Below are 22,152 nucleotides of genomic sequence, written 5' to 3'. Positions count from 1 at the left end.
TGGTCAACTTGACTTCGTTTTGACATTACTTCTATACATGTAGTTTTAATTGTCCTTCTCATTCTCTTTCAGCCGAAATCTTGACTATCAAGAAGTTCTCGATAGTCTTAAATCCAAAGGAATCTCAATCAGAGTGGCCTCTCCAAAACTGGTTATGGAAGAGGTAACAAATTATTCAATGGCCGTCTTTTTAAAAGCCGTTTCGACGCTCTAACTGGCATAGTATTGCATCAAAAGTTGTTGAAATCTCAAGAGTGGACGTTAATTTTATACGTTTAACTTCATCTTTTATCAGGCTCCTGAGTCTTATAAAAATGTGACAGATGTCGTGAACACTTGTAAGTATAATCGTTACTTGTTCAATGTGACTTATTTTTCGAGGCAGTGCTGAACTGTTTGTGTTATCAACGGTTTACAAAAGAAATAATCTCTCAAACTACATTTTACCTCCAAGAAGTTGAGACAATGAGATTCAAAAGGAAACTTCATCACCTGACGGGAGAATTCCGCGTTAAATTTCACGCGAAAACCGATATCTCAATAACTTTGTTCGTTTTTAACCTGTGCGCGTAACAGAGATGCGAAATAATATCACTTAACCTCGTTTTCAACTCGCAAGTCCACGCTGAATACTTTGCCTCATTAACCAATCAGAATGCGAGAATTTATTCAATTCTGTGATATAAACCTAAGGACTATAGCTGATTAACGATGTAGGATTCCCCACTTTAGACACCAACTTTTTCTTTTACTTAGGTGTTCTTTCCGGCTGAGATGACTTGTTTGAGTAATTTTTTTTTTCTTAAAAAACAAATTACTTTTTTCCTTCCGCAATCTATCAAGTTTTACCTATTTTCGGCGTTAAACATAGAATTGCCTCCGATGAGGTTTTTATCTCTTTGAATTTAAGAAGCACTAAAAATAATTCCTCTTTGAAATTTCAGCATTAATTCCGGAGAAAGTAAAATTTAAAAAAAGTCATAAAATATTCTGATCACACTACTGATGAGGTCGTTTACTCAACCCGGGTTGACATCAGGATTGTGTACAGACCCCTCTCTCTTTTGTCAATATACTAAACTTGAAATAGGCGAATATCATCGCAACAGCACTTTTTCAATTCGTTCATAATTTTCTTTTCACTTTTCTTTTGTTTATTTTGTTTTGCTTTTTTTGCTCTTTTTTGTTTTGTTGTGTTTTTGTATTTTTTATTTGTTTGTTTATTTTTTCCGATGTTTTTTTGTTTATTCACTAATTTAGGCCATGATGCGGGAATTAGTCAGAAGGCCATTAAACTGAGACCAATCGCCGTTATCAAAGGATAACTGAAAACATGCCAGTCAAATCCCATTCGTCTCGTCAAGGACAGGACTAGAGGGCTCGACGATATTATTGGAGTTTCTGTACTTTGCGTCTTGTCTTGCGATATTTCTCCTACGGGAGAGGCGTTACATAACGTTGCGTGACAGGAACTTATCGAAGACAGCTATAACTTCCTTAGCCTTGATTTTAGTTGTCACGCAGTGCCTTCCAGAGAAAGAGTGTTACGCAGCGTATGGTGACTAGCAGCCAATCAAAAAAACTTTCACCCTTTCTTTTGAATTGGGAGGATTTTCAGGAAAGCGATGGTTTTAAGGCTAGAGTAAGACTCAAGCGAAACAGAGACGGCGAGAAGATAAATGGCTGCTATTTCCTCCTTGGGTTTCCTTATTTAGTAATTTTATTCAACCAGGGAAGAATATACATGAATTATGATGTTTGATAAAGCAATCACAAATAGTAAAAGTTAATTGGTAAGGTCGTTATATGAGTAGTTTCGAGACGTGGCGGAATAAGATCAATCTCGATTTCGTTAATCTTACACCAGTTGCTGAAAATGTTTGAGAAATAAACTACTATTTTGTCTGCTCCGCCAAGTTTGTTTGTTTGTTTTGTTTTGTTTTTTTTTTCCTCGGGGAATTGCACGCGTAACTTTTGCTATATCTATAACCTGAAACGAACTTTAAGGTTTTTAATATCTACACCTCAGTTGTCTGTCGAGTTCTAGTTCTTGAAATTGGTGTGGAAAGTACCAAAATGTTGTCGACCTTTTTGACCTTTTGTCTGAACAGAAATACCTAAAATTAATTTGTAGATTGAACAACAACATATCTTCTTACACCTTTCCCTCGTCAGTCGTTCGTCAGTCAACAACACTATCACAACGCCCCTCTGGATCGTTTCGTTCGTGGATAATTTCATGGATTTACGCTGTCGTTAGAACATTATTTACAATGGTTGTTACTTAAAGTACTTTTTTGGAAGGACGGGGACTCTGAGGAAAGTGGTATTTCTCGGGTCACATTTTCCAAAGCTATAATAAATAAATGGAACTACTTCGTTGCGTTTGGAGTTTTAGCGAACCACAACTACATGTGGAAAAATGTCAATAATACTCGTCTTAAAATAAGCAATAGTTATGATTATAGCCGTAATTAAAGTCTTTTTGCTATGATAATAATTAGTGAAAATAGTTACAATAGTAATCCTCCAGCACCACAGGATCATGGTTTGGTTTCGTTTCTAGTCGACGGAAGTAGTAAAATGAAGTAACGATGATAAGTAATGATAAACAAAATAATAAATTATGGTTGCTTTTAACTGTACATGTTTTAATGCAATGAGTAGGATGAATATTGTTTACGGCAAAATCATCTTTACACTGCACTTGTAAACTGGTATAGATCTGTCGACTGGACTACTTGATCTTGATCCAGGATTGGCTGTTTGGCTTCATTAACTACGCTTTCATTTGTTTTACTCAAGAATGAGATTCTCGATAATGGATAAGTTAACATTCTCCGAAACTCAGCTCGGAATTTCTTTTTGAAGTATATTAGGAGCCAGGGGTTGACAACGCTGTTTGCATGTCCACACCAATAGCATAACAGCATGAAATAATATGGCAACGATTGCCTCACTCTGCTGTCAATGGCTAAAATCAAATGATACGCATGCGCTGGAAGCCAGCAAAGTGCAAAGGCAACAACGATAGCTATTGACATGTTTATCGCCTTACGCTTGGAAGCGTTGGCGCGTTTTGTGGCGCGATTTTTTATTTCAACTCCCGGTAGTTTATGCTTCCGCAGCGTGTAGCAAACATACCCATAGAGGATACAAATGGTAACTACGGGCAGTAAGTAGATGGTGACCACGATGTAAAGAAACACGCCTCTTAAGGCCGCTTGAATCTCGCCAAACTGTGAAAACTTGTACACTATCCTGGAGTTCTTTACTTTGATTATGACCAGCCATGGAGTCATCAGACACATTGAGGTAATCCAAATTGTGGGAATTAGGATCTTTTTGTTCCTAAAGCGAGGGAACTTTTGCATGGGAAGGACAATCCCGCAGAAGAAGTCAAAAGCCACGGCTGTTAGAGAAAAGACGGACGCCGTGATGGCCACGAAGAAAACAAACATGATGAACTTGGCAAGGAACTCACCAAATGTCCCATCGATCCACAGATGGTCCAAAATGATAAGTTCCATCGACTGAGGCATCACAACAGCTGTTACGAGCAGGTCGGCCACAGCGAGATTTACGTACATGAAGCTTGTTAATCTTCTGGTATCTGGTCTCTTGTGCAGAATGTAGATCACCAAAATGTTTCCCACTAAGGCCAATGAAATGATTGCAGTGTATAAGATGGCGAAGATCAGTTTAATACTTGATGGATACGAGAATAGCGTTGTGGTAGCTGAAACACGATGAAATCCGCGTCAAGACGTCATGCAAACGAAAAGACAAAACAAAAAAGCAACGTGAGAACTAAGCGTCTTGGGCTGAACTTAACACCGTGATCTCTGCTTGTGTGCGAACCTCGACTTAATGTGGTTTGACTACATTTGACCCCTGCGACAGGAACTCAACTACCTTCCCGCAACAGATGTGACAGAATATAAGCCTGTTTTCGTAAAACAGCCTGTGCCAATGAAGTCTTATGACTGTAGAACAACCCAATTGCTCCATTGGTTCAGAACCTACCGACCCTCCTCATTCCTGAGCGTTGGAACTACTGCTCTCAGTATCACACACTCTAACTACTGCTGTCAGTACCACACACTCTAACTACTGCTGTCAGTACCACACACTCTAACTACTGCTGTCAGTATCACACACTCTAACTACTGCTGTCAGTACCACACACTCTAACTACTGCTGTCAGTACCACACACTCTAACTACTGCTGTCAGTACCACACACTCTAACTACTGCTGTCAGTACCACACACTCTAACTACTGCTGTCAGTACCACACACTCTAACTACTGCTGTCAGTACCACACACTCTAACTACTGCTGTCAGTACCACACACTCTAACTACTGCTGTCTGTACCACACACTCTAACTACTGCTGTCAGTACCACACACTCTAACTACTGCTGTCAGTACCACACACTCTAACTACTGCTGTCAGTATCACACACTCTAACTACTGCTGTCAGTACCACACACTCTAACTACTGCTGTCAGTACCACACACTCTAACTACTGCTGTCAGTACCACACACTCTAACTACTGCTGTCAGTATCACACACTCTAACTACTGCTGTCAGTACCACACACTCTAACTACTGCTGTCAGTACCACACACTCTAACTACTGCTGTCACTACCACACACTCTAACTACTGCTGTCACTACCACACACTCTAACTACTGCTGTCACTACCACACACTCTAACAACTGCTGTCAGTACCACACACTCTAACTACTGCTGTCAGTACCACACACTCTAACTACTGCTGTCAGTATCACACACTCTAACTACTGCTGTCAGTATCACACACTCTAACTACTGCTGTCAGTACCACACACTCTAACTACTGCTGTCACTACCACACACTCTAACTACTGCTGTCAGTACCACACACTCTAACTACTGCTGTCAGTACCACACACTCTAACTACTGCTGTCAGTACCACACACTCTAATTAGTCCAATCCCTGAGCTGTAACTATTGATGTTACGCTACACGGGTATCAGGGTTTCGTAATGGCAAGACTGGCTTGAAGGCAGGGGACGCCCCCACTTTAAGCAAAAACCTAACGGCAAGGTGTTTTTAAGGTGGACATGTGCTTAGTCTCTTACCGTTTGCAGACATTGATGACTTCACAGCAGTTGAAGAGGTATTCATACTCAGCGCCTGATGGAGAAGACCAAAACAAATATAAGGGTAATAACAGATTTCGACAGAACAACAAATGTAGTGAATCCAAACTAATTCTTTATCAAACGAGAGCCCGCTGTCACCGACTGTTTTGCTCCGTTTGAAGCTTGACCTCGAGCTCGGTTTTGCTTCTAGTTGCCTTATGCTAAAAGAACTGGGATAGTCTCCGACTGGATAGACCACTTGGCCCGATTTGCACAGATTTTACTTAACTTAAATGGTTGCTTCAGGAAAAAGAGATTCTCAAGGGAAAAAGAGAATTCAGGAAAAAGATATTCTCAATGTTAGGGAATTTCTTTCTAAGTCAGGAAAAATTTATGAACACTTTCTGGAAGTATTTAGCCAAGACCGGAAGTTCGCGTCATACTTTTTGTATACAACTAAGCAAGGTGGAGTTTAAGCTGCAATCACAAGGTCCAGTCGAAAACAATTGGTGTAGTGAACTCGTTTCGGCCTTCGGATGCGATTCTTAATTAAATCATATTACCTCAATAACATGTCACGTGAACGTGAATCTGAGCAGCGATTGGTTACTGTTTAGTTTTGGTCTAGGTTATCAAATTTGATAACGATCCCGAACGGATGATTCCGTACAAATATGAATTTCTAGCCAGTGCACAGGGAATGTGCACTGGCTAGAAAACAGCATTGCAATGTGCACTGGCTAGAAAACAGCATTGCAAAGTGATTTCGATTAAAGTTTTTCGTCCAAGTGTAATTATACTAGGCTCTAAGGGGCGGATCCAGTAAGTTTTGATTGGTGGGGGGGGGGGGGGGTTTCCAAACTTTGATTCAGAAAGGACTGTTGGACTCTTTTTGAGGCAAAATACTTCTCCCCTCACCCCCTCCCACCAGTCGCGGTTGCAAGTTATAATTCCTTGGCCGCTTATCGTTTACTTGGATTCATTAAAAAGATCAGCCAGTTAAAAAGTGATATACGATCCTGTCGATGTAAGAATTTCAATTTCAAAGTTGTAAGCGTAAGGTCTGTTGGGGGGGGGGGGTCCGGAGCCCCCGGACCCTCCCCCTGGATCCGCCACTGGTTTAGGTGGGAAATTTTCCCGAAGAATAACTGAATAGCCTTCTACATCAACAGCCTCTATTTAGATATACTAAACCGAAACCTCAGCAAGGACGTAAAGTCTAAGAGTCCAGAGTCTAATATAGTAGTAGGAAACTACAGTCTAAGTGAACAACATTGCACTTCTTTAGGTGTTCATGCGATAAAGCTGTTGATTTGTACAAGTTTATCTACTGGAGCACTGTCGTATTGACTTAAGTTTGCAAATTTACAATTTCAGTTTGCTTTTCGGCTATTTCAGTTCTTCGGTATTTTGCGTGTTTTTCAGCTTGTTTCAGCTTGACCTTTGATGTCGCAAATAGGAAAGATGACAATCGAGCTTATTTAGTTTCGCTCGCGCTCTATCACAACGTACCTTTAAGGGCTTATATCTCGTAATCGCAATGTCTGTTAAAGACAACACCCTGTATCCAATAAATATGCAGAATAATATTATGTATAAGTTAGGGAGCCGAAATCTACAATGCTTAAGAAATACTGGGTTCCGTGCTTTGCTTTTGCATTTACGTTTGTAAGTCAATTTAAACGTGACGAAGGATAAGTAATCAAAGACTTGTCGACAGGAAATGCGTTTGCGCTGCTAATGCTTGACCTGATAAAATTCACATCGTGGGAGCAAGTGAGTGTGTTAATATTCATTTATTCTCCGCCGGAAAGAACATGAAGGCTTGTAGCTTACATGTCCTTACATTACTCCTATTAAATCCAAACTTCAAATTTTCGGGTGCAAGTAAACAATGTCTGAGTTGAGAAACGAACGTGAATTGTTCTGAGCGCGTGCTGGAACTAAATTTACCTTCGCGCGTCTAAAGTAAATAAGCTTAGATTAAAACACAAGAACAAGAAAATAAACATCCCCACCTTAGAGTTGTCCTGTTTTTTCTCCAAATGACTTGGAAATTTATCAGAAATCTTTGACGAACGATCGGACGGGATAGAGAGCAGAACACAACCGACTAGGACTGCTCTTAACGGTCTTATCAGACAAGAAATCAATCGGCGTTTCCGTAATTAAAAGACATACAGTTACGGATTTACGGACTCAGTGGTCAAAACAAGATGAGACCAAAACTTCAGAAGGATATGACCTCAGCACTCGATAACGGACACGCCCAATCTTTTCAAGTTCCGACAAAATTCTGAATTACTACATATACCGACTGATTGTCTGTCCCTGTGCTTTTTATTATTTTTTATTATTTTTTCACATTTCCTTCGTATAACAAATTTCTTTTTGCTTCCACAGAAGCGTTTACGCGCTTATCAATCAAAGCTACAGCATTGCAAAGTGATTCGTTTCATTCTTCCTTATAACTTCTCAATACTGTATATCTGAAGCTTTGGATGCGCTTACAAAGTCTTGATAATAATGAATGCGACCTCAGTCTTAATTATGACTATTGCCTCCTGTGGAGGAGAAGCCATGATGTTGTCCTATTGGACAACATAATGATCTCTTAGCCCACAACAAAGTCCACAGTGTTTTACCCGATATTCCCTGCTCTTAGTTTTTTTGTTTGTTTGTTTGTTTGTTTGTCACGGAACATCTTCGGTCTTTCAAAGCTGGGTGACGGTTTCTTCAGATCGCTTCAAATGTTGCTCGGTATTAGCACGTGATTACACTGTTTCCGGTGATACTTATTGGTTCTTTCGGAAAACTGCGGAAGGCGATAGACAGCTAAAAATCAATTTAGAGTGGCACGTGTAAAACAAAGCAGAAGTTTCGGAAATGTCTTCAAAGGTGTGATCTGCGCATCAAAAAAAATTTAGGAGAGTATTTTCTTTTTTTCATGAAAGAGAAAGCATTTTACCGTTTGAATCAGCGAATTATGCCCAGTAGATCCGAAGATACAATTTTTTCAGTTCTTGCCTTGACTCCACGAAGATGATAACAATCTGAAGGCAATTTCACAGTGGCGACTCCAGCACGTAATTGAAAAAAGACTTTTCCTTGCGGAAATATCTAGATAGGTTATCCGAAAATCCCTGAGAACTTGAAGAAAAATTTCACAATTCGAAAAGAGAGCATTTTGCCATTTCAATTAGCGACAAACGATCCAAAGAATTACTAAATTTGCGAAGCGAGCAAGGTCCAAAATACGATACTTTGTGTTTAACTAGAAGACCCTACTCGATGGAATGATGGAATGGTGGAATATACTAATAGGCGGAATGCCTCGTTGTCACAAAAATGGAATTGCAATGAAATAAGAAAATTATTTACGATTAACAGGAAAAATTGAAATAAAATGAAACCTAGAGGATAGACCGATTGAGGAACGGTGAGCGGGGTTCTTGAGCTAACCCCTATAAGTTATCATTATTATTACCGTGATTTTTATTATTCCTATTACCATTATTATTAACATTAATATGATTATTTGTCACCATTCAATTATTGTCTGAGCGTCGACTAGTCACTACATTCTTGAATCATCTTTCTCTTGCGGAACAAGGTACTCGTAAATATGTGGGATGCGGCAGCAGTAGCCATATGCAGTCTTAACCGCCTATGTTTAATAACGTAACTAGACCGCCATTAACCAACGTAATTTTTCACGCCATCTGTCTTGTTGTTGAATACATTCATTGTCGAATACGTGACTGAAGAGAACACCGACGTGACAAATAAGAGGTATCAGTTGCGTGACTAACTCAGCCTGAAGTCAACCAACTCCGATAATAAGTTCACGGGTCAATGTTCGCTTTTATGTCTCCTACAGTTACCTTCATATGAAGAACCAAAGCATACCACTGCAACAAAGTACCACTGTCCTAAATATGAAAAATTTACTTCGACTCCAAAAGGAGAATTTCAGTAAATGATAAAAATATCAGATTAAGATTAATTTTTTTTCCAAACATGCTGGTAAAAAAGAAGACGAGATAACAGGTTATTTTTTTTCCTTACCACAGCCATCCAAGAGGGTCTCGATGGGGTAATGGCGTTTACGGCTAAAAGCTACAATTTTGGCCATTATACGGCTGACTGTTATCCCAGAATGATACATCAAGACAGAGAAAAACTTTAACAGTTAACTTGTTCTACTCACAACAGCTACATTTCTTGGCCGTTTTACGGCTAACCTTTAACACCTTTGAGACCCTCATCCACTGAACTGCATTTATGTCTGGTCAAAGATTTTCTTATCGAGTAATATTTTCTCACTTAAGAGTTTATTGCATGTAAAGCCGAATATTTTTGCCCTTAGGACTCTATTAAATGTAGGGTCAACTATCACAAAACAAATTATGGAATTAGAACAAATCATGGAATCTTCAACATAAGATTTCAGGGTGCTAAAGTCTGGAATGATATAAGTGAAGACATAAAGCTTCTTCCTCTGAAACGTTTTAAGAAAAACCTAAAGCTAATTCTTCTTGATAAATATTAATAATTTTTCTGGCCTTCCGCTTGTTTTTTACTCTGATATACCTTGCTTCCTTGACCTTGTTTTGTATGATGAATGAGTGTGTGTGTGTGTGTGTGTGTGTGTGTGTGTGTGTGTGTGTGTGTGTGTTGTTTGTGTCAGTATATCTGACCCAAATAGTTACATTACCTAAATCACCTAAGTATAGCTGCCCTTTTTTTCTAGCCCTATAGTTATTTGGGGCAGCTAGTACATTTATATTCTTGTCAATTTATCATTATTTTTATCACTACTTTTTATGTTGGGTACAAATAAAGTTGTTTTTGTTGTTGTTGTTGTTGTTTTGTTCACATTGACACTTAGGTCCGAACAGCAATTTATATTTTCTCATTTTTAGTGTAAAGGAGAATAAAAAACATTTCAAAATCAAGCGAAGAAAATCGCGAGCCCATTTAAAATAATTAACTCATCTGACACATTAGAAAATTCCGAATCGCGAACAATTTGTGCGGTATCGGTTTTAAAGTGCAAGTTAGCACGAAATTCACGCGTCAGGTAATGGATTTTCTTGAATGACATAACTGAATAAAGATAAAGAAAAAAGAAAACAGAAACTTAATAGTTGTTGTGTATATGGAGATGCGAAGTAAAATCAACTACCCTCGTTTTCAACACGCAATTCCACGCTAGATATTTCACTTCATTAACCAGCCAGAATGCGAGATTTTATTCAGTTGGGCGATTCTAATGCTAAACTTGATATTGAAACATTTCAGATAGCGAAAAACAAAAAATGGAAAATATCAGAAAGTTCATCATGAAAATTATACCCATCAATAAAGCTATTTGCTTGATGCCTTATTTTCTACTGCCACCAGATAATTTTTAAAAATTAATTCAAAGGGCATAAAAATTAAAAAAAATAAATAAAAAAAAACCATTAGAAAAGTATTTTTGTCTCTAAATTTTATAGGCCTTTCTTACCTTATGTAAGTGCGAGGTCGGCTTTATGGTACACTCTAAAAATTTATCGTAGATGTGTTGCAGAATTCTCCACTGCGTTAAGGAAAATCCCTGCGTTCCGCTGGTACAGCAATCAATAGGACTGTATCTTTCTGGTTTATCTAGTTTATTTACGATCCGCGTACGCCTCTACAATCTCCGTACAATCTACGTTCAGTCGATCTCAATGTCTATTCCGAATGCCCTCAATTACAACATGTTATCTCTATTTATCACAACCGAAATACACACCTAGTTACGTAAATCCGATTCACAATGCTTATTTGGGCTTAACTAAGCCATTTTCCTGTTGCACAGTTTGACTTGCGTCCTTACCCAGAGTAATCCAATTAGCCCCTAGCAATTAAACCCACACCCACTATTTGCGGAGCACGTGTCACATATTTCTATGTGTTACAGGATGTTCCAGCCCAAACGTACGCCTTAAATTCCTCTAGATAATTCACTCGCGTGTATAAGCTAACATTCTACCGATTATTTATTTTATCTATTTGTTTTTTGCAATTTTCACAACAAGATGAACCTTTTTTTGTTGTGCGTCTGTGTAAAGGCACACCTCGGAAATTAAACTGCAAAGAGATGGGAAGGACATTTACAATTTTGCCATTTGAGTGTAAATCAATGATGACAGTTCTGAAAACAGGCGAGTTACATCTGTTTAAGGTTTGTTTAAGGTTTGTTCTTGGCGTTGTCTTCTTGTCTTCAATGCCTGTTGACTTGCTCCCAACTGATTGTCCCTCTCTGCCCTTTTACTTTTTCACTTTTCCTAGGTAATAAACATTCATGCTTGCTGTCACAGACACCAAAGGCTTAAAAAAAAAAATAAAAAAACTTATAATTCTGATCTGTCAAGCAGGAACTCGCGAGCGCTGTCCAAAAATAGCTACTTTGATTAAAAAAGATGTCTGTTATCGCAAAAGATGACAGAATTTTTTAACAAGGTGTTTTTTCAGTTGTTTGTAACCGAGCAAGTTAACAGGCATTGAAGACAAGAAGACAACGCCAAAAAGACAACGCAAGAAGACAAGCCTCTCCTCCGAGGTATTTCGCTACTATTATTATCATTTTAGTCATGTAAGGTTTTCTAAACAGCAATTTTCTTTGGATAATCTCGATCTAAATTATAACAAAGAGGCGCAAAGGGATTATTTCTTAAACATTGAGCTAAGCAAGAAGAAACATAAAAAAAAAAAAAAAAATCGATTACCTAAAATAAGGTAAGAATATCCACAGGATATATACGGACCCAAATAAGTTTACATGACTAATGCAAACGGCATCTGCCCTCTCTTGTCCTTTTCTCATAATCGCTGGTTAATTAGCGTATGCATCAGGTTTTCTCACATATTTCTTCATGGACTTGACTTGTTTTTTACTCCGATATTCCTTGCTTCCTTGACCTTCTTTTGTATGATGAATGAGTGTGTGTGTGTCTGTGTGTGTGTGTGTGTGTGTGTGTGTGTGTGTTGTTTGTGTCAGTATATCTGACCCAAATAGTTACATTACCTAAATCACCTAAGTATCGCTGCCCTTTTTTTCTAGCCCTATAGTTATTTGGGGCAGCTAGTACATTTATATTCTTGTCAATTTATCATTATTTTTATCACTACTTTTTATGTTGGGTACAAATAAAGTTGTTTTTGTTGTTGTTGTTGTTGTTTTGTTCACATTGACACTTAGGTCCGAACAGCAATTTATATTTTCTCAATTTTAGTGTAAAGGAGAATAAAAAATATTTCAAAATCAAGCGATGAAAATCGCGAGCCCATTTAAAATAATTAACTCATCTGACACATTAGAAAATTCCGAATCGCGAACAATTTGTGCGGTATCGGTTTTAAAGTGCAAGTTAGCGCGAAATTCACGCGTCAGGTAATGGATTTTCTTGAATGACATAGCTGAATAAAAATAAAGAAAAAAGAAAACAGAAACTTAATAGTTGTTGTGTATATGGAGATGCGAAGTAAAATCAACTAGCCTCGTTTTCAGCACGCAATTCCACGCTAGATATTTCACTTTATTAACCAGCCAGAATGCGAGATTTTATTCAGTTGTGCGATTCTAATGCTAAACTTGATATTGAAACATTTCAGATAGCGAAAAACAAAAAATGGAAAATATCAGAAAGTTCATCATGAAAATTATACCCATCAATAAAGCTATTTGCTTGATGCCTTATTTTCTACTGCCACCAGATAATTTTTAAAATTAAATTCAAAGGGCATGAAAATAAAAAAAAAATAAAAAAAAACCATTAGAAAAGTATTTTTGTCTCTAAATTTTATAGGCCTTTCTTACCTTATGTAAGTGCCAGGTCGGCTTTATGGTACACTCCAAAAATTTATCGTAGATGAACCTTTTTTTTCTTGTGCGTCTGTGTAAAGGCACACCTCGGAAATTAAACTGCAAAGAGATGGGAAGGACATTTACAATTTTGCCATTTGAGTGTAAATCAATGATGACAGTTCTTAGAAAAACGACTCATTTACAATACAAAGGTTATTTGAAAATTATCCTATATCTATTACAATTTGTCATGGTAAAATATGACAAGCTCATGTTCTTAAAGTCCAAAAGCTAAGAAAGTGCCAAATACTTGTCAACGTGAGAAATTATCAAAGAACAAATAGAAATTTCCGAATTTCTGCTCCAACAAAATTTTGTCGTACTATCATTGTTGAAAAGGCTCTGCGTCGTAAAAGCAAACGATGAACATTCAATTTGCTGAGGCAAACTTACAAGGAGAGCCAGTGAGGCCCTTATGCGGATGAACGAAGTAGTGCGGTTGTCGTGTGATTATCAACTGCTCACAATTGAAAGAGAAGTATCATATAGTGACCTGCAAAAAAGAAAATATTCAGCCTTCGACGGGATTATTTTCGCTTCAGGTGCAGACCTTACGTATAATAATTATCATAGATCTTCTACAGCTTCTCAGGTTTTCTTTTTTCACTATTACAGAAGAATTATGCAGTAAAGAATGGATTGGAGGAGAGGTCAGTTGTTGATGGAAACGATCGATACAATACCTCACTTAATGCACACTCGTGTGTTGATAAATAATCATAAATTGAAACCGTGCATACCATTAACAGGGGCACATCTCTGTTTCTGTCTCAATGGAAGAGAAATCCTACCTTCCCAGGCCTATCACGCTGCCTTTTGTAAATTCATAGAATTTGGTCGTATTGACACGAGTTATGCACACGACTGCAGGTGCTGCTTTTCACCGAGACGAACAAATAAGGAAATAGACACTCACTAACTTGGTCTAATTTCTGGATATACGGTGATAAACTGAATACGTAAGATTTACAGTACTGTAGCGTGATTGAAAGAGTCCTCCAAGGGAGCGTAAAGTTAACATCAGAAAGATGCTAGTTATCTCAGGATCACACAAGACAGACCATTGCAAAGAAATGCAACGACGCCTTGTGTGAATCGAGGTATCTCTCAGATCTCAAAGGGGAAGGAAAAATTTATGGACTTTTTGGCAAACATCGAAGTCACTGAAGTTTAAGAAAGCCACTCCCGTGAAGCAGATGAGGTGCATGTACAGATGAAGCAGATGAGGTGCATGTACAGATGAAGCAGATGAGGTGCATGTGCAGATGAAGCAGATGAGGTGCATGTACAAATGAAGCAGATGAGGTGCATGTACAGATGAAGCAGATGAGGTGCATGTACAGATGAAGCAGATGAGGTGCATGTACAGATGAAGCAGATGAGGTGCATGTGCAGATGAAGCAGATGAGGTGCATGTACAGATGAAGCAGATGAGGTGCATGTACAGATGAAGCAGATGAGGTGCATGTACAGATGAAGCAGATGAGGTGCATGTGCAGATGAAGTAGATGAGGTGCATGTACTAGGTATCAAAGAAATTGCGTATTGTGTATTGCATATTAAAGCAAGATGTTGAAGGAGAATGTGTGTTATTTTAATGAGGAAAGAAAAAATGTTATTACATACCATATCTACCTTCTACAATGTTAGGGAAAATTCAAATGCAAATTTGACCCCATTGAAACCAACACATAAGGATTTTCGTACCATTTTCGGGCCTAAATGTAGCCTCTGTAAGTCATACTGAAATTCCATTAGTTATACAACAAATTAATAGGATGATGAGTTATGCTGACTTTGTTTGCAAATCCATCATACTATCATATCATAACATCATGACGATTTCAAGAGCTGGTAAATTTATCTGAAAATTCAGCTCGAATGATGCATTTTGTACGTTGCTCGCAAGGGGGTATTTCTAAAGTACTTTCAGATTACGGGAGCACTTAGCTCAGCAGTGTAGGATTATAGGTTTTCATCTCTGAATCACGCAAGATAACTGAAGCTTGATTTGAAATAAAACCATTTAAAAAATTATGAAAACCTCAGATTTTGTTTGGCTGAGAATACATGTCCTTTTAATTGTCGTAGGACAGCAGTAGGGTAATAAAATCACTCGTGTTTAAGAAAGGTCATAAAAAATTATGGGGAGAGAGAACAGCCTACGCACGGCTGTGATTGTTAACTCCGATAGAGATCTACTGTTAGCCAAAACAACCGACTGTTCCGACATTTTATCAAACCAAAATGAAAACTTCCATTAACTCAGAGTGCAGAAATCTACTGTTAGTCAAAATAATCAACGGTTCCCTCATTCATATCAAACTTATTTAAATAAAAAGTTGACAATCACTGAAAACAGGCGAGTTACATCTGTTTAAGGTTTGTTTTACGGATTGAACATCTTGATGTTGCTTAAATTTCTTCGGTTTGGTATATTTGGTATATTGTTCGTATATTTTCCGAAAGAAGAATCGAATCTTAAAAGTGACCTTCATTGTTTTCTTACTGATGAAAAAAGACGCGACCTTCTGTCTGGTTCTTAATGTAAAGAGGTAATGGTCTATTTTTTGACTTCAGTAATTCTTCCAATGTCTTATTCATCCAACAGGTGAAATCATGCATATTTAACTCAATTACAAAACTCACTAAGCAAGGCCTGATCACCACTGATGTCGACTTTTCGACGAAAGAGGAATCAGTGATTACTAAATAAAATAGAAGTCTCCGAAATTTCTTTTTAATCTGACTTCTAGTGTAAATTTTAATATGAGCAAAATATTTGCTTCGTTATCTACCTTATTGTCATTTTCTCTTCCGATTAAAAGAATTTTGTCGGACCATAATGAAGATATATTACATTGAAAGTTGCTGCAAGAGGAAGATGTGGAATGTGCAAATGGAGATATATCCACATTTTACACGTTTAGGGAGGCAAGCAAGTTCCCTCTGGTAGTTCAGTAATCGCGAGGAAACCTATTGTTTCATATTTAAAATAATTTCTTTCCTGTGTCAGATCTGTTTGCATTCTTAATTGATTTCGATTTGTTGCAGAGTTATTTGTTATTTTTAACTGACAACAAGTTGGTGGAAGTCAATCAACCAGCTTTCTATGTAAGCCTAGAGATAGACACTTGAAAAGAGAAAAAAGAAGAAATGCAAATGTTTCTTCGGAGAGAAATGAGAGGATTCCAAAAAAAATTAAATTTTGGATGTCTTAGCAAGTCAATAAATTTCTAATTTAAAAATGTGTTACCCACCAATTCTGGCCCCGGATTTTCTTACAATGTGGAACTCATCTCACTCCTGAACCTAACCAGTTTGTGTTCCGTTAAAGCGAGTGCTCTCGTTCATGATGGCAATGTGAAAGTCAGGGTATCATCGATCCCGACTTCAATTTATTTCAATATCTTGCACAACAACTCGTTAAAGTTTAATCAAGCTTCAACTATTTTTGTTATGAGCTCACGAAATCTGCATCAAAATGGTTTCATGACCGTCAGACTGTCGCCGTAATGTTTTGGCCCAATGCTTGAAAAATAAGAACGATTTTCTTTTCTATCTTTTTTTATTTCTTATTGGATCGTTATTTGACTTACGGAGTCCTTATTTAAGCGGACTCACAACGTAGTCTAAGATTTTCTTCTTATTCTTGAGTAATATCGGTTAAAATAAAAATGGAAGATCTGGAGTTTCCAAGCGAAAGAAATTTCACTTTTGCCACCTGCCGTTTGGTGTGAATTAGCACGTACTCATTAGTAAATTCCCTTTTAATCAAATGTAATGTCCACATAGCCTTCATGCTGAGATTTCTCTCCGATCAAATAACCGGCGACGATTACAGGGCTCCGGAGGACCATAAAGGTCTAGAAAATTAAAATAAATAACGATAATGATAAAAAGGTAAAAGGGTGGGAGAATGGAAAGGACTGATAATGTCTGATCATAATCACAGACTATGTTTCTCTTCTTACCGTGTTATCTTTCGGGGGTCTCGTTGAAAATGGGAAGAACTCAATGGGCTTTTTTTATTTTTTAAAGATTTTATAGAGCTCGAAATCTCTTAGAAGAAGTTATTTATATTGTTTTAGGATATAAGGCAATAAGACTTTTTCCACCTTTGAGTTTTCGCAATAAGTTTTTCGATACATAAGAGCAGAGCGCGATATATGTTGAGTTAGGAAAGTACAGTGTAGCCTTTATACCTCACTAACTCTAACGAGCGCTTAGGCGCGAACTCAGAGTCACAGAGAATCGATGCGTCCTCTTTAATTTTTTAAATTATGTATACTTAGCTCTCCTACCACAGCATTGAGCACTTTGCGCCAAGGTAGACTCTACCCTCCACCCCCATCCTAGAATCTGCGCTGCACTGATAAGGCACAGAAGGCCGAAACAGTACTGTCTGCAGTGAGATATATATATAGCTCTTTGGCGTTACAAAGCTTTGTTTCTATGTCCAAATCGAGCACTCTACTAGGATGAGTCATGTCGTGCAATTGTGCGAACCTCACAAGTTTATAGTTTGAGCACTCTGGCATGGCTTAAATGGTACCACAAATGTGGGATCATTTGGGGTGGCTCTATAGCTTCACCCCCATCCCAGAATCAGAACTGCACTGATGAGGCCCACTAGGCCGAAACAGTATTGGCTGCCGTTATAGATATATTTAACAATTATTCGCCGAAGGCGAGGTGAATATCGTCGAATAATCTCCGAGACGAATTTCTAAAATCATGACATTTTAGTAACATTTATTAACATTTTATATAAACCCCGTGGAGTGGTTTATATAGCGTCATATAAGAACCGTTCGACCAATCAGATTGCTGGAAACTCTTTGCTCAGCTCTGAAATTATATTATATATATATCTTTTATACTATTATATTATATACTATTATACTATTTATATATTATACTATATATATTATCTTTTTATTAGCACCAGTTCATTAGTCGTTATCTGTAATTATGTAATCATTAGCACTTCGATCCTATTTAATGCTCTTTTTTTATTTAGAAAGTTGTAAATAACTGAAGAAGGTCTCTGACCGAAACGTTTTTAATTAAAAAATTTTTTATATTTTTTACGTCAGAAGTTCTCCATCCTCGCAATTTTTAAACTTTCTACGTTCGTGTTTGCTGTGAGGTTTGGACTGCGAATCTCTATTGATCCTCCTGGCGCGGTGCACCTTTGTTGGCCTGATAGTTCCACTAACGACTATATATGTATATATATATCTATATAGAGGGATTTGTGATGCAGAACATCGAGGAACGCGCCCTTTCGACTTGCCGACAAACGATACCGCTTTGGTTACGTTACGTTGACGACACCTTCACCGCCGTTCGACACGACGAAATTGACGCATTTCACCACCACCAAAATGAACAAAACACTGACATACAGTTTACCAGAGAAGTCGAAGAAAATGGCAAACTTCCTTTTCTAGACTGCCTGGTAAGCCACAACGACAACTCATTACGGACGACAGTGTACAGGAAACCGACACACACCGACAGATTACTAGACGAGTCATCCTACACCCCTACATCACGCAAAGCCACAACTATCAGAACTCTAATACGACGCGCCCAACTAGTATGCGACTCGACAGACAGCTTATCCGACGAGAACAAATACCTTCACCTTGTTTTTACGAAGAAAAACTACAACAACGACTTCATCCGACGAAACACTCACCGACCCACTACCACTACCGAAACAAACGACACCGCAACCCCTACGACTACAGCAACCATACCGTACATAAAAGGCATGTCTGAAAACATCTCGCGCATCTTACTACCCTTCACTATCCGCGTCGCCCACAAACCCATCACCACACTACGTCAGTTATTAACCAACGTTAAAGACAAAGACGAACCGAGGAACAGACAGGGAACGATTTATAAGATCAATTGTTCCGACTGCCAAGCCTCCTACATCGGTGAGACTGGCAGAAACCTCACAACAAGACTGACTAAAGACAGACGGGCGACGAGGAAAGGTGATGTCAGCAATCACATTGCTGAACACCATCGACTTACCAACCACAACATTGACTGGGACTCTGCGCAATGCCTAACCTACAGCACTGACTATTTTCAACGACTGACTCTGGAAAGCTGGTTTACTAACTTAGAACAGACTCCCCTAAACAGATGTCAACAACTACCCGCTCCATACAAACGACTCATTTACGACATAAACATCACAAACGACCGGAAAAGAACGACCTAACTTTACCGACAGATCGAAACAGACCAATCACGACCGACTTACGTCACTTGAGTCTTACAGCCAATAACATCACGGCAAAACCAACCGATCATTTCACACGAACTGGAATAAGAACAATCTACTGACAACAATCATTCACTTGACTCTGATGATGACTTCCGCACAGGTTGTCGAAACGTCAGTCACTACCACCGACAACAGTACTTCTCAGGACTACACTCACCCGGACGATCAGACTACACCTTCGTCAAATGTAGTGTTGCCTTTTTTTTGCCAGGGTTGCTGTTTGCTCTTCTTCCTAAATCCTAACACCTCGCCCACATCCAAAGAGAACTAAGGCTTCAAATCGACCAAGAACCCTCCACCGATCGAAGAACTAAAGGACTTTGAGGACGACATGCTCAAGATGATACAGTCTGTAAAAGTCAAGCAGGTCAACAGCCCTTTCCTCAACAAACTAAAAGAAGACACCAACCGCATCAAGAACGAACCCAAGCTACTGGTCCTAGCAGACAAAACTACTAACTTCTAAAAACTTTAACCCGCAGAATACAACGATCTTCTAGAAAAAAACGTAACAAAATCCTACAAGAAAGCCCTCCCCACAACAACGCAAGCAATCCATAAAACAAACAAAGCACTTGATCAATGCATTGGAATGAGAAATCGCTTAAATTATGTGGTGTTTTTTTTAAATGTACCGCTACTTCGCAGGTCTTTTTCTTAGTACAGGCGACAGTAAACAAGTCAGGTAACATCGTGAAACTTCTAATAACCGAAGAAGCATATTGGAGCGCGCTGTTGTTCTCTCTGGCACCCTTCGGAATTTCACTTTAAAAAAAGAATAAACTATAATTGATGCGGAGAATTTTTTCAAGTTGGGCGGGCATCAAAGGTCCCAGTCTCAGCGTTAATTGGGAATTTTAGTACAATTTTCGCCTTTCAAGTCAACGCTGGTTCCTTAACATTTTCAGTGGATTCGAAAATTTTTCCATTTCTTTTTATTGTGATAATTTTTCGCGTAGTAATTACTGTTTTTGTTTATATGTGTCATCACGCCCTATATAAATCTATTTAAATAAATTGGTAAGTCATTTTATTACAACTGATGAAGGTCTCGGACCGAAACGTTTTATTAGACTTTTTATTTGAGTATATGTCTTTCTTAGCTCGAAGTTGTCCGTCCTCGTGTACTACAATATTTTTCTTATATATATATATATATATATATATATATATATATATAAGAAAAATATTGTAGTACACGAGGACGGACAACTTCGAGCTAAGAAAGACATATACAGACATATACAGACATATAAAGACATATACAGTACTGTCTGCAGTTATATATATATATATATATATATATATATATATATATATATATATATAACTGCAGACAGTACTGTTTCGGCCTTCTGGGCCTCATCAGTGCAGTGCTAATGCTAGGATGGGGGAGAACCGAGACGGTCACCCCAAACGACCCAACCTTTGTGGTATATATATATATATATATATATAGTTCTCTTATTATTATTATTATTATCATATATAGTTCTCTTATTGTTATTATTATTATTATTATTATTATTATATATAGTTCTCTTATTATGATTAGTATCATTTAAGGGCCCCTCCAGGGATTTTGTTTGCAATTTGCCCTTTCGGGCTCCAAAGGCCTTGTTTTGGGATTTTGTTACGGTTTATAGTTGTAGTAAAAAGTGGGCCTTCCCTTTTTTAATGCTCGCCGCATTGCTTCTTTGCAATTGATTACGCCACTCATATTAACATATTTAGTATTCTTATCTCTTAGTTTTTAGGGTTTGTTTCTTGTATTTTGCCCATTGCTTTCTTTGTAATTGGGTTTTTTGTTTATTTGCACCAGTTCATTAGTCGTTATCTGTAATTACGTAATCATTAGCACTTCGATCCTATTTAATGCTATTTTTTTATTTCAAAAGTTGTAAATAACTGAAGAAGGTCTCTGACCGAAACGTTTCTTATTAAAAGTTTTTATATTTTTTACGTCAGAAGTTCTCCATCCTCGCAATTTTTTAAACTTTATATATATATATTGGGGACCTATATCGGTTCTCCCCCATCCTGGCATCAGCACTGCACTGATGAGGCCCAGAAGGCCGAAACAGTACTGTCTGCAGTTAGATATAGCTCTTTGGCATACAAAGCTCTGCTTTCATGTCCAAATTGAGCACTGTGGGATGAGTCATCGCCACTAGCATTGTGCATAGCTCACTAGGCTCTTCTAGTTTGAGCACTCTGGCATTGCTTAGACGATACCACAAGTGTGTGATCGTTTGAGGACCCATATCGGTTCTCCCCCATCCTAGTATCAGCTCTGCACTGATGAGGCCCAGAAGGCTGAAACAGTACTGTCTAAAGTATCTGCAGTATCTGCAAAAATTTTTTCTGCAGAAAAAGGCATGCTTCACCTTTATCATGTAACTGACAAATGAATTTCATGACTTGGCAGCGCACATTTTTTTTCCGTTTTTTTTTTTTATGTTTCTTCTTGCTTAGCCCAATGTTTGAGAAATAATCCCCTTGCGCCTCTTTGTTATAATTTGGATCGAGATTATCCAAAGAAAATTGCTGTTTAGAAAACCTTACATGACTAAAATGATAATAATAGTAGCGAAATACCTGACAACCCGGAGGAGAAGCTTGTCTTCTTGCGTTGTCTTCTTGGCGTTGTCTTCTCAGTGTCTTCAATGCCTGTTGACTTGCTCGGTTACAAACAACTGAAAAAACACAACGTTTTAATGAAATTCACTCTTACACCAAATACCATCTGCTACCTATACAAGAGTGTTGAGAAATGGGGTAATAGGTTATTTTTTATAATAAAA

The 22,152-nt window shown here is 38.0% G+C and overlaps 2 protein-coding genes across 6 annotated transcripts in view; one reads left to right on the top strand and one right to left on the bottom strand.

Moving 5' to 3' along the window:
- LOC111322440 (RNA-splicing ligase RtcB homolog) overlaps positions 1 to 1,916 on the top strand; it is a 16,818-nt gene extending 14,902 nt beyond the window's left edge. Inside the window, exons 18-20 of the mRNA XM_088761546.1 lie at positions 73 to 163; positions 296 to 338; positions 1,261 to 1,916. Coding sequence (XP_088617672.1) covers positions 73 to 163; positions 296 to 338; positions 1,261 to 1,325 — 199 coding nt within the window. The 3' untranslated portion in view covers positions 1,326 to 1,916. The remainder of the gene's footprint in view (positions 1 to 72; positions 164 to 295; positions 339 to 1,260) is intronic.
- Positions 1,917 to 1,925: 9 nt separating this feature from the next.
- Positions 1,926 to 22,024, bottom strand: LOC111320027 (prolactin-releasing peptide receptor-like). 5 transcript variants are annotated; one of them, XM_088761556.1, is made up of 5 exons: positions 10,651 to 10,784; positions 7,157 to 9,094; positions 6,651 to 6,699; positions 5,136 to 5,190; positions 1,926 to 3,739 (listed from the first exon to the last, which is right to left on the bottom strand). In XM_088761556.1, the coding sequence occupies exons 4-5, from the start codon at positions 5,179 to 5,181 to the stop codon at positions 2,697 to 2,699; spliced, it is 1,089 nt and encodes a 362-aa protein (XP_088617682.1). In that variant the 5' UTR covers positions 5,182 to 5,190; positions 6,651 to 6,699; positions 7,157 to 9,094; positions 10,651 to 10,784; the 3' UTR covers positions 1,926 to 2,696. The 5 variants fall into 5 exon arrangements, with proteins under 5 accessions (XP_088617682.1, XP_088617680.1, XP_088617681.1 ...); XM_088761554.1 differs by lacking the exons at positions 6,651 to 6,699; positions 7,157 to 9,094; positions 10,651 to 10,784 and adding exons at positions 12,988 to 13,092; positions 13,429 to 13,453; XM_088761555.1 differs by lacking the exon at positions 6,651 to 6,699.
- Positions 22,025 to 22,152: the final 128 nt, after the last annotated feature.

The sequence above is a fragment of the Stylophora pistillata genome, chromosome 5 (genome assembly GCF_964205215.1).
Source record: "Stylophora pistillata chromosome 5, jaStyPist1.2, whole genome shotgun sequence".
In the NCBI taxonomy this organism is placed as follows: Eukaryota; Metazoa; Cnidaria; class Anthozoa; order Scleractinia; family Pocilloporidae; genus Stylophora; species Stylophora pistillata.
The sequence above is the reverse complement of the archived record's forward strand: the minus strand, read 5'-3'. Positions and strand labels throughout refer to the sequence as shown.